This window comes from Acartia tonsa, chromosome 2 (assembly GCF_053477335.1).
Source record: "Acartia tonsa isolate MP-2025a chromosome 2, ASM5347733v1, whole genome shotgun sequence".
NCBI classification, from domain to species: domain Eukaryota; kingdom Metazoa; phylum Arthropoda; class Copepoda; order Calanoida; family Acartiidae; genus Acartia; species Acartia tonsa.
Window position 1 is genome coordinate 4,261,523 of NC_137261.1, and position 13,181 is coordinate 4,274,703.

Sequence of the window (13,181 nt, forward strand, 5' to 3'; positions counted from 1 at the left end):
TTTTATATATTTACTTTATTTCATCTGGAATAAACATTAAGTACAAAATAAACATATATACAATAATAATTTTACAAACATTGATGATACAACAACTTATAATCTTTGAAACAAAACAAAAAATAAAGATTAGATTCACATATACCTATATAATATACAGAATTCCCTAAAATGGATAAAATTTGCCTTATTTAAAGCTTTTTATACCCATTAGGTAAAAATATTGTAATGTTAAAAGTTAGGATAATTATCAAAATAACACAATTAATGAGCTTAATTATTTGCAGCCAAAATATATCAGAAATGTAGTAGATAAAAAAAAATATCACAGGACGACATATATGTAGAAATGCAGACGAAGGGGATATGATCATTCAAATGCAAGATAACAATCAGGGCTCGGCAGCTGCGCATAAGCATAAATTCTAAACCAACTTATGTAAAGATTAATTGACTCTGTAGGAAAGGTTTATACATACAGCATAATTGTATAGATTAACATGACAATTTTACTAAGGCTAACACGCGGCTGCCGAGCCCTGATAACAATTTTTTTTAAAAATTGTAAAACAAATTTATTTATAGATTTTATACCTAATTAATTTGTAAATATAAAATCATAACAATTAGATACCTAATGAAAATTTAAATTGAAATTTTATTCAGGAATTACAATCAGTTTTGGATCATTTTATATTTATACATATAAAAAATTGTAAATTCTGAATCCAAAATCCGTGCTTATTAGGTTTTTTTTTTGTACGGATTCTTACAAAACGGATGACAGTTCGAATCAGTTGTGTGAGACTGCTACTGATTGCCATTCCTGTTTTTAAGAAATTAAGATAATTGGACAAAAATTTTCTTTTTCTAACTGAAGTATGATAAAAAATATATGTATAACAGATCTTTAAACAAAAACTTGAACGAAAGTAATAAAGCAAGATTTTTTAGCGTACAACCTAAGTAGAAATATAAAACGTGCAGAGGATTTTGCCAGGGGGTGGATACACCACTTTCAGCACGCCTCTAATCAAGTCTAAAACTATGTTTCTCAGAAACAAAACTTAAAATCAGAAAGATTGAAACATTAAAATTAAATATTTCTGTTCCTCTAATGAAACTTTACATGAAAATTGCTCAGTTTTAAACAATAGATGTGATGTAATGACAATTAGGTATAAAATTAATACTTATAAAAGCTGCATTGTGTGATTATGATGCATTTAATTAAGATTTATTACCTAACTAATTTAAGCTTAATAATATTATATAGGTAAGCCTTCAGAAAAATATATTTTAGATTAAAATGAAATTTAAGAAAATTATTCTTATGTATTGTTATTAATGTTGACCTCTTTTTACCAATAATTTGAGTTTTTGTGCAATTAAATAATAATCTTTTTTAGATTCTTTTAAAGATAATTATAGATTAATAGATTTGTTTGAATATGACATTTTGTTTTGACAATCGATGGTTTATAATATCTGATAGAATTCTGGTTGTTCAGTAAGCACAGTTTCATAGGCTAGGGCAATGCTCTTCACAGAGATTTTTCTAAATTTTTCTGGAAACAATAACTGCACTGTTGATATTTCGATTGCTTTAACTGGTGGGTTTTTAGCACAGTATCTATAGATTGAAATATTTGAAAAGGATTGGTCTAATTAAGCGTGCATGGCAGGTACTGAAAATTCTTCAACCTAAAAAAACGACTACGATGAAGCTTCATTAATGATTTAAAATAATAATTTATAAAAATTTTAAAAATGTCCCCATTCTTTGTAAAATGTTTCTAAATTTAAATTATTGAAAACAAGCTGACCTCTGAATCTGAATCATCGCCAACAAGACCATCTCTCTCCTCAGTGTTGACAGGTTGGAAACCATCCTTACTCCTACCAAGTATATCACCTAGACCCCAGTTCTTGGGTCTACTACCTCCATCTGTCATTGTACCTGAAGTATCAATAATTAATCTTTCTATCATATAAAGTAGTAAGTTTTTTTCTCATCTTTCTGTCCGCTGTCGAACTCAGTATTTTAAGTTTAAAGTTTAATTCTTATGGTCACAAAAATCAAAAGATAGATAATTAACACCAAGTTTAAATTATCTTTTAATGACAACCCTTGTTACATTGAAACAAAAACAAAAATAATTTTCCCAGTATGGCTTCTGAACCGATTAATATCCGCTGGATTAGAACCTGTTCTCAACCATACTGAAAAATCACGTATATCAACGTGTTGCATACAATTTTCCACGAATATTCAAATAATAAGTCCTAAAATTAATACCAGTTTTGTAATTTTTCATTTAAATATTTGCGGAAAGCCGTTTGTAATACGATGCGATAAAAAACTATTTTTACCTTTTCCTCGCTTTCTGCATTTTCTGATGGCAAGTAGACAGGATACGAGAATAGTCAGCGGTACAGAGATAACAGCAGCCCATAGTACACCACCTAATAATTTTAAATTATATATTATGGGACACGGGACCAGGATTCTGACAAACAATTGTAAGTTAAAATTTTTCCCATAATCTTCTTCTTATTCACTTCCCTTTAGTTACATCACAAAACAAGTTTTACGCCACAAGAATATCTAAATTTAAAGCATTTCAAATGGAATTAATTTGCTAAATCACGACCCCTGAGTATATAAAATCTTATTCTAATTAAGAGATACTTGCAAAATAAAGATAATCCAACGCATTTACCCCATCCCCTCCCCTTCTACTGGATGAACGACCCGGCCAATATATGGATACTGATAGTGATACATAATAAAAATTCACAAAAAAATTTCCCCAGGTATTCTGTATCCATTACTAAGGAATACTTACTGGAAGTGGGAACAAGCTTCTTTGCTCCATCCAATATCATCTGTTGAGGGGAGGAGCTGCCAGCCGCTGTTGGCTGCTTTCCAGCCGCTGGGAGGCCACTTGACACGCTGCTGCTACCACTTAAGGCAGAGGGTTGTCCTAAAATGATAATGTCAGATAAAACTTTTGTTAAAATGTAGTTATGAGAAATAATAAACAGAAAAAGCAAGACGCGATGACACAATAAAATATAGTTTCATAATTTCTATCCTTCATTTTTTTCTACTCGTCATTTTGTTTAGGGCTCTTTAGAGATAAAATTTTAATTTTTATCAATTAGCAATTATTTCGTGTTTTTCATTTAAATTGACGCACGTTGATTTAATGAGCATCGAATTCTTAAAGGTTATCTAAAGAAAACCTATAATTTTTATGGTTAATTTTGTGAAACCTAGTAAAGACATTAAAAAAAATATTGAAAATCTTAATTAAGGTTATAATGAATACCAACATTTAATCTAATATATTCATCAATCTTCTCATGCAATTAAATATAATTTTGCAAGAATATTAAGCCGGGCATTAAAAATAATTACTTGAATTAAATAAGCATGCAACAGACGTACACGAATTTTTTTTTGCAAATTTTTATTAAAATAAAATAAAATTAACAAAATACATAGTGTAATATCATGTAAGGGTAAACTTGGTTGCATTGAAATAAAGCTACTAATAATAACAGAAATTAATTTGGAAGACTGGTTATCATAAAGTTTAGTCAATATAGTCATTACTCATTAGTCTATGGTTGATAACATAAAGAGTTTTACTTTTATACATTTTATATTGGTTGTAAAAATATAAATAAATATTCTAAGTAATAGTACAAAGCTAAATCATGTTTAGGGTGAATACTTCTTTTTTTATGTGCATTTCCGATTTTTGTCAATACAGGTCAAAGGGGAATGTATTACTCCTCACAAAAAAAAGCTAAAACCCAAAAACTTCTTTAAAAATATTAGTATTTACATTTCATAACGAAAGTATGTTTTTTGCCCCCCCCCCCCCCCCCCTAGTACTTGAATTACCCTATAGAGATTCAATCCACAAAAAATAAAAACATTGGATGTCCTTGGGTCAAAGTATATGTAGTCTCATTCAAGTCCATTCGTTTAATATCATGCAGTTTAAAAACTATCTACTTAACGACTAGGTACTACAAATAAGAAACGGACAAAACAAATAATAACAATCCCTTGTGTGTTCCTTAAATGTGCAATATTTGATATTTTACTTGGATAAATGAAGGATTAATAGGGACAGGATTTTGAAATGAACCTTTATCTTTTTGTTATTTAAACTTTCAAATGCGTTTCCCAGCTACCAAAGCCATTATTTCTCGTTTGGCTTTTTTCATCCAAAAATTCACAACGTTTTTAAGTAAGGGGGAGGTGCTGAAATTTCGTAAAGGTGTGAGTTTAAAGGCTTAAAACATTAGAAGAACGATAATATTCACTAAATATATGTATTCCTTATTGAATAAAACCATAGACAAAAAAATATATATATTTATATCTACTCTAGTGAATATTATCGTTCTACTACTGTTTTTAAGCCTTAAAACTCACACTTTTACGGAATTTAGCACAACCTACCTCCCCCTTTTTCCCAATAAAGTGTGCTGTACCAATTTATGATTTCCTGTAAATAAATAATACATTAGTGTGCGATAAGGGAAAATTGGGTTAATGATACAATTCAATTATTATCCAAGTAACCCCAGCAGGGTTTGTACAAGGGATTGTCTGGGGGGCGGGGGTACTTTGCTGTGGTCCCCACCGTTGCTAAGTTTCCAAGTGACAAAGGGGTTGAGCTCCACCACGTAGATTGTGCTAGCATCTTCAGAGACAACCACGTCGTGGGGATTCTTCAGGCCGTCAGGAACCTACAAATAAATTTTTTTTATATTTACATAATTTTTTTTTTATAAAAGTATGTCGTATAAGCACTTAAGGGGGGGGGGGGGGTAATGCAACCATCTCGTAATCAATGTATAAATGGCACTTAAAATTGGTAGGTCTATTTTCCCTAAATTGAAAAAAAGTTGAAAAAGTAACGGCTAACGGCTCAGCCGTTTAGCCGTTTTTTGGCTATTTTTAGGGCAAATCTTCATAAATTACGTAGAAATCAACTTTTTGAAACATATTTTTGCTTTAAATCATGTGAAATGATACAAAAAAACATTTTTTAGATTTCTAGTACCAGCAATTTCCGGCTAGAACCGTTTGAAAACGTTTTGGATCGGAAAAGAGCATTATGTGGAGAGAGGTTTCGTGATGGATTTCGCTTGAAAATATCCAACAAATGTCTAAACGGATGAGCCGCCAGCCGTTAGCCGCTACTTTTCCAACTTTTTGTTCAATTTAGGGAAACCCCCCCCCCCCCCCCCTTAATCAAAAACTGTTAATGGAACAAGGAACAAGGATAGACAATCTATAAATAATAAGCTTAACATTAAATTTTCTACGAATATATTAGAATAAAAATCAAAAGATTGATACTAGTTTTGTTTACCCGGGCCTTCGGCCTCTCTGGGCTAACATAACTGGTTTAAATCTTGTAATTTTTTATTTTAATATCCGCGGAAAGCTGTCTATAACACGATGCGTGCAATAAATAACTATTAACAATTTTGTAAGTAAATCAAGGATTACCTGGAAAGTTCCATCAATCTGTCCCGACTCAACATCCAAAATAAATCCAACAGGTTTCGGGGCAAACGGATTAAACTCCGGCCCACTGACGGCGTACAACTGCTGTTTAGCATACGAGATACCGAATATCCGGCCGCCGAATCCTTCCGGCTGAATTTCTTTCTTAGCATTGCCGTCTGTGTCGAAACAAAGGACCCGGCCGTTTTCTCTGTCAGCTACACAGATCAAGTTTTTGTCCTCTGCAAGGGTGAGGCTGTGAGGAATGTTGAAATTGTAAGGTCCCTAAAAAGAAATAATTTCAATGAAATGCTAATCATGTCTTTCTTCTCAAAATTGAAACTACTTCTCCCACAATTAAAAAAATACGTTTAATTATTACATTGCAAAAAAAATGACATCCCAATTAGGGTTGGCAATCCGAATCCGGAATCTGCCCAATTTTTGGCCAATTTTGGAATCCGAATCCGGAATCCGTTTTTTAATAGCGGATTCGGATTCTTATTTGGTAGGCTAAAATTAGCTCTGGAGTTTTTTTTCAACTCCTAATGGGTTAATGGTCCTCTTTTCTCTCAGGAAAAGATTTCCCTTGGAAATAATGAACCTAACAATATGAATTTGTTTTTCTTTTTATAACTAAAATAGAAGTAGGGTTTCTTCCGTTTAGCCTAGTGCCCCTAGAGGCCTCAAAGGTCGTAGCTTCTATTTCAGTTTCCTGGCAACCAAAATATTTGACTAATTTTAGAGTTTGTTAACAAAGATCTTGGAAATCACTTACCCTGCTAATGCTCATGACACCAGCAGTTTTGCCCCACTCTGTGATCTTATTAACAGCATGTTTACCATCACTTGTCACAGTGATGGAGTACTTGATAATTCTGGAGTTACAGTACCCATCCGACACGTAGAAGGTCTTTGTGTCTGCGGAAACAGCCACTGATGTAGGCTTGCAGTAATGGCTAAAATTAAAAAAAGATTTATAGATTTTACGCTTTAATTTGTCAGACCATTAAGTAAATACCTACCAAATACACAAACTTAATAGGTTATTAAAAATAAAATTATTTTATGGTTTATGTAATTAAATTATATGAAAAAGGAAGTGTTTAAATGTTGATAATGAAGGGCCTAGGCATTAACAATATCAGACCCTTTCCCAAAAGCACAAATGTGAATAAAAAAAGAAATGAATAAAAAGAGTAGAAAATGAGACAAAATGAAAAGAACAGTGCTTGCAAAAGTGGCGTGTCCAAACATTTACACTCCCCCCCCCCCCCTCAAAAGCAATTTTTACATTTCATTGCCATCCTTCAGGACACACAAAAACTCAATAGTTATTTGCAGTACACGCAAATATTAACTTAAATATTAGAAAATTCCAATATTCAAAAAAAACATTAAACAGTAAGAAAGTAATTAAAAGCCAACCTGTCGTCAGTTCCAGGTTCAAACTTGGTACCAAGGGTAAGCAAAGGTTTCTTATCATCTCCTCCATAAGGTCCAAACTTGAATACCTTAATAATGCAATTTTGTTTAATTTAAAGTTTTTACAATTTTTTTAAAAAACTTCTAATAGTCACTCAGGGGTGTATATTCTGCACAAGATTTATTTTTTTTCCCCTGCTACAAAATTTTTTATTTTTTTCCCCCTAGTTTTTTCTCACCAAGAAGGGGGGAAAATGGAGAAATATTTAAAGAACTCTAGATTTTATTGATTTTATCCCTCCTACCACACATTTTTTTTTTGGTTTTTCACCAAGGAAGGGGAAATGGAAAAAATGTTTTCATTTTTCTTAATTTTTACTTTTTTTTCCCCTCCAACCACTTATTTTTTATTCCCCCCCCCCCCCCCCCCCTCCCTGAGCAGGGGATCCCATGTAGAATATACACCCATGTAGTCACTTCTATTTAAAAGTCACAATTCCTGAGCTGTCTTAATAAATCACGGCCGACCGAACGCCGCATTGTTTTGATGTAAAAAGCACAATATACCTGGTGCATAGCAACATCAGTGACCCACACATTGTTCTGTTTGTCAATGGTGATCATGTGGGGCAAGAAGAAGAAGTTATTGCCCCACTGGTTGATAATGTGGCCGGTTGAGTTGACCGTCAGCACAGTGTCCTGTGGAATTGGCACGTTCTTGTCCATACCGTAGGTATTGTCACTAAATAAAATATTTTTCTAAAGCTTTTAAAATAATATCGTTCGTTATTCACCTTCCTTTGTAAATGATTTAGGAAGATCACGCGACAAATGTTATCAGAAAAAGAATTATAAGGTAGTTTTTTGCTCATTTTTATAACTGGTACCACGATAAAAAAAAAGATGTTTAAGACAATAAATCTATTTATTTTGCTTTCCTTCATTAATCCTCTTCAATTCAAGTATATCTATGATTTTATTCATAAAAAAAAATAATAAAACCTACCTACAAACTATGCAATACAAATAATATTTATGACTACAGAAGCTCGAATATAAAACACAAGAACAAACAGAAGGACGGACAAAATATCGAGTTAAAAAGCGGATCATAATTTATCAGGAGAAATTTCATACAAGATTTAGCCATCTGTCCATAAAAGCTAGTAAGTAAGTGGCGGATAGAGAACAGTACTGATAGAGTACATTCGTTACAAAATAATCACCAACCTTTTAAACGTATTTCCATTCCAGGTTCTATCTCCGCGATGGAAAATGACTGCATTGCCGTATGTATCAATAGCCACCCCAGAGACCTGACCCAGGTAGCTGGCAGTCTCCTTGGCTGGCCATCCTGGAACCAAACTGTAGTGGGATCCTGGCAGAGATTTTCCTTCACGACCTGCAAAGAAAATAATATCTAGACTCGAGGGAACTCACAAATATGGAAAAATTAATTTAGCCAACTTAAGTTATACGAAAAGTTTCATTTATGAAATTATGAGAGGCCTAAGAGAGAGTCTTCACATATGTTTTTGCAAGGTAGTAAAAAAAGGGGGGGGGGGGGGGTTCTGACACATTTGCGTAAACCTGGTATATAGGCTTTATCGTTGGACTGAGAGGATAGGTTATTAGGGATAAAATCTTTCTTATATGATGAATTTTCCCAAGTTTTAGGATTTTTTGGAAAGGCCTCCAGGTTCCGGAGCTCCAGGCTCCCAGGTGGTCTCGTAGTGTGGTCTCAGTCCAAAGATAAAGCCTATGTACCATGTTTACGCAAATGTGTCAGAACTCCCCCCCCCCCCATAATCATCAAGGTACAAAAATTTTCTTATGAACATTATTCTAATTAAAAAAATACCAGGCAAAATATCAATAGGTACCTAAACAATAGGGTGGGTCCATTTCACCCTTTTTTTAGATTTTACTGTTATCATAAGTTGCGGAAGTCATATATATGTATGATAAGCCCCATTCAAGTTTCAAAAGTGACTTGGCTCTAATGGCTGCCGGCGCGCGGGGAGTGTAAAAAGTGCCCACCCCCTTATAAAACCGAAAACTTAAATTCCTTCAAACACAGGCATGTTGCATATCAAAATGACCGCATTGAAATGCTGATTACAAATCTGAAAACCGTTATGAAAAATATTGCTCCTAGTTCGAATAAGATCTCATTAAGTACCTAAAAACAGCTGATTTAGTCAAAAATGTTCATTTTGGTAGGTTATTTGAAAATCATTTCAGACTGAATCAATATTTTTCAAAACGGTTTTCAGATCTGTAATCAGCATTTCAATGCGGTCATTTTGATATGTAACATGCCTGTGTTTGAAGGAATTTCAATTTTTGGTTTTATAAGTGGGCGGGCACATTTTATACCCCCCGCGCGCCCGTTATTTTTGGAATAAAAAAAACCTCTTTCAAGTTTCACAGGGTTTTATATTGGCCCAGTAATCCTTGCCAATGTCTACTAATGTGAAATTCCAAAATCGACCCACCCGACTAAACAATCTAGAATAATAATAATAAATAACAATCAGACATACATAGTAAATCAAGGTAAGCTTTATAGAACAGATCTTGCGTTGTAAAAAATAAATATTTTAAATAAAGTAAGATGAATTAAAATCACAAGCCTAATTAATCACAAAATAAATTAAATATAAACAAATTAATAAAACTAAAATTAAATTCCCTGTAAAATAATTAATAGGGTGGGTCGATTTTGTAATTTCACATTAGTAGACATTGACAAGGGTTACTGGGCCAATATAAAACCCTGTAAAACTTGAAAGAGGTTTTTTAATCCAAAAAAACGGGCGCGCGGGGGGTATAAAATGTGCGCGCCCCCTTATAAAACCAAAAATTGAAATTCATTCAAACATAGGCATGTTGCATATCAAAATGACCGCATTGAAATGCTGATTACAGATCTGAAAACCATTTTGAAAAATATTGATTCAGTCTGAAATGATTTTTATATAACCTACCAAAATAATTTTGACTAAATCAGCTGTTTTTGTGCACTTAATGACATCTTATTCGAACTAGGAGCAATATTTTTTAAAACGGTTTTCAGATTCGTAATCCGAATTTCAATGCGGTCATTTTGATATGCAACATGCCTGTGTTTGAAGGAATTTCAATTTTTGGTTTTATAAGGGGGTGGGCACTTTTTATACCCCCCGCGCGCTGGCAGTCATAAGAGCCAAGTCACTTTTGAAACTTGAATGGGGCTTATCATACACAACTTATGATAACTTATGATAACAGTAAAATCTAAAAAAAAGGGGGAAATGGGCCAACCCTAATAATTAATCCTCATAAATAGTAGATTGTGTACTACAAAGATAAAAAAACAAATAAAAATCATGCACTAAAAGAAAAGGATAGAATCATGCCTAGAAAGTATACTAACCTGTCTTTTTTCTAGACTTTGTCTTCGCTTCTTTGGACTGCTTTGTGGTTGCCGCAGTATCTTTTTCTTCTGCAGTTTCTGGCGCGTTATTGTCTTCATTTTCATCCATTTGTTCATTATCCATTCCCTCCTCAGATTGTTGATTCTCATCCCCCTGGCTTTCCCCTCCGTCATCAAGACCAATGCCAACATCCTGTGGGTCAGGCAATTGTGGCCAGTGACCTTGCAATCCATTGCCACCACCTCCACCAACAGCCTGTTGTTGTTGAATTTGTTGATCTTGATATTGCTGTGGCAACATCTGTTGTGGCGGCATCTGGACTGGATATTGTGGTATTTGCTGTTGAGATGGATATAGCCCCCCAGCTCCATTGCCAACTGGATACATGCCTGCCTGCGGCTGGAGACCGCCCATGTTAGGCATATAAACGCCAGGATTGAATCCACCGCCTGTTTGATATCCTTGACTCATAAATCCCCCCGCCACAGGACCGCCATAGCCTCCGTTTCCGGGAGAAGGATCATATCTGCCCATACCATCAATCTGACGTTTCTGTTTTCTCACAAATCTATTATATCTAGGAATCCCATCACCAAATGTAAGCATGTTAGTATAAATATCACCATCACCGTTAGTTAGTAAGTTATTAAGAACCCTAAGTTTACTCTTTATACCTGTAGTTGGGTTAGTTTGTGCAGCTTCTGTCGTACCGTGGGCCTTCATTTCAAGTTCTGGGTTAGGTGGTAAGGGTTCGTCGTTACCTAAGAAATAGTATTTGAGCTTTGTAATTATATAACACTTGATTGCTTTCAATGCAATAAAGTATTTTTCTTACCTAAACAAAAATATGATAAAAAAAGTGAATTTACTATATTATATAGCATTAAAACAGTTTTATTTATAACAGTGTTTTTAATGACCTACTATATTCTACTTGTGCAATTATATAAAGTAGTAAGCTTTTTCTGTCTGTAGCGAAGGATCTCGCTAACCACTGAAGTGATATGGTTCTCCTTTACAATGAAGCTTCTTAAAGGTTTTAGGCCATTTTTGCCCTTACATATCCCTTTGAATATAAAGATTTCTAGATGTTAGGGGCGCAGCCGCTAGTTGTTGAATAAAGTACTTAATTAAAATATTCTTTAAAAATAAGACATTGGAGAAAAAATTCGAATATTTTGAGGTTCAGTTTTGACTGTTAAAAATCTTGATAAGAGATTTAATAACTTAAAAAGATAGACTGTATTCTTTCCCACTTCAATGCCGATTCTAAATTGATATTAAGTTACTCTATACATCAATAATTGATCGATTTATAAAGGTTTTAGTGAACTTGGATAAAATGTCCAAAAAAACGTACATTTGCTGCACTGTGTTATGTAGAACTAAATAAAAGTCTAAACCTTGTGGAAGATGCTTGTTAAGCTCTGTATCCTTCTCGTCAAAGCAAACAACAAACTCTGTATCCTTGCTGGTGGTGTAGTACATCAAGTACAAATTACACATCTCGTCTCCGGCTGTAGCGCCTGGAAATGAAATAATTGAAATTGTTTACCTTCTTAATGTAAATAACATATTACTGAAAGGCCATGATATCTATCTTTATAGAAGGAGTTTTTATCCGTTTATTAATTCATAAGACAAATTCACTTTAGTGAAACGTAGAATTTTTCTTCAAAGATTTATTAAGAAATATTTATTGGAGCTAGGTCAGGTTATAATAATATTGGGTGCTGGGTAGCCATGCAGCTACAAGTCCAACAGGGTTTTGGCGCCCCCCTCCCTTCCTCCCCTTATTTTTATCTATTTCAAAACTTCAAAGAGGAGGGGGGGGGGGGAGGCTGATATTCACTTTGAGGGAAAGCACCAAATAGTGCTTTTTTATGAAGAGAAAAATACTTAGATATTTTTTTAATAAAGCTAGTGAAAAATGTAATCTATCTTACCTATTTTAACTGGAGAATCATGACCAGTTGTATTGTAGGAACACCTAGCAGCCACAGTATCTCCAGGGGCGATAATCATCTCTTTCTCCATGGGGTAGAAGGCTTGGGGCCATTGAGGATTGCCCTTAGCAATCAAAGACCATTCTCCTGTTTTACCCTTCTTATAACCGCTGATCACATTACCAAATGAATGTGCATGGGTACGGTAGGCGAATACGTGAATCCAGGCGGGTATGTTAGCCTTGCAGTTGGCATCTCCATGGGTTGTTGGTGTGTTGGGTGGGATGTAGAGGTTGCTGCGGCCAAGCAGGAAGATACCAGCTGTATACTTGGGCTCTCTGGTAGTGAATTGTAGCTGGAGACCACTGTAATCTGGGTCGTTCAGGGGCTCTGCATAGTGTACCTAAAAATACAATGAAGTTTGAATGTAATGTTTTAGAAAGTTTCAATACGATTTTTTATTTTAGCCATAGGTTAAGATTAGACAATCATTTTTTCCGTCAATGTTGATTATTGTGTTGACTATATTATATACCTAGTCTTTGGACTGGTTAAATATAGTTCCATTAAGAAAGAAATACATACATCTACTGTACTTTTGTCGGATGTCCAAGTAACCTGCTTTAACCCCATCCACCAACTTGTAAAATTTTATACCTGAAGAACAAGGAAATCATCATCTGCAATATCAAATCCCACGTCAGGTGGCAGCTTCGTGGGCTCGGCATGCTTCGCCCAGGCAAACATTATCTTGCTCTGGTCCAAACACATGGCGTGATGTCGACAATCGTAGATGGAATCGTCCTCCTGCAATTAAAAATTAAGAATTATATGTAATAGCTTAAACATGAA

The 13,181-nt window shown here is 34.2% G+C and overlaps 1 protein-coding gene across 2 annotated transcripts in view; it reads right to left on the reverse strand.

The window, feature by feature from the left end:
• The window catches only part of LOC145334246 (peptidyl-glycine alpha-amidating monooxygenase B-like), an 18,730-nt gene continuing 5,549 nt past the window's right edge, over window positions 1–13,181 (reverse strand). The window contains exons 13-26 of one of the 2 annotated variants that reach the window (XM_080179633.1): window positions 12,987–13,136; window positions 12,330–12,732; window positions 11,787–11,909; window positions 11,058–11,144; window positions 8,195–8,366; window positions 7,532–7,706; window positions 6,968–7,053; window positions 6,318–6,498; window positions 5,543–5,824; window positions 4,668–4,773; window positions 2,850–2,987; window positions 2,374–2,466; window positions 1,827–1,960; window positions 1–1,704 (exon numbers count right to left, since the gene is read on the reverse strand). In XM_080179633.1, the coding sequence (XP_080035759.1) occupies window positions 1,669–1,704; window positions 1,827–1,960; window positions 2,374–2,466; window positions 2,850–2,987; window positions 4,668–4,773; window positions 5,543–5,824; window positions 6,318–6,498; window positions 6,968–7,053; window positions 7,532–7,706; window positions 8,195–8,366; window positions 11,058–11,144; window positions 11,787–11,909; window positions 12,330–12,732; window positions 12,987–13,136 (2,166 nt within the window). In that variant the 3' untranslated portion in view covers window positions 1–1,668. Of the gene's footprint in view, window positions 1,705–1,826; window positions 1,961–2,373; window positions 2,467–2,849; window positions 2,988–4,667; window positions 4,774–5,542; window positions 5,825–6,317; window positions 6,499–6,967; window positions 7,054–7,531; window positions 7,707–8,194; window positions 8,367–10,382; window positions 11,145–11,786; window positions 11,910–12,329; window positions 12,733–12,986; window positions 13,137–13,181 lie in introns of both variants that reach the window. The other variant, XM_080179625.1, reaches the window with a different exon arrangement.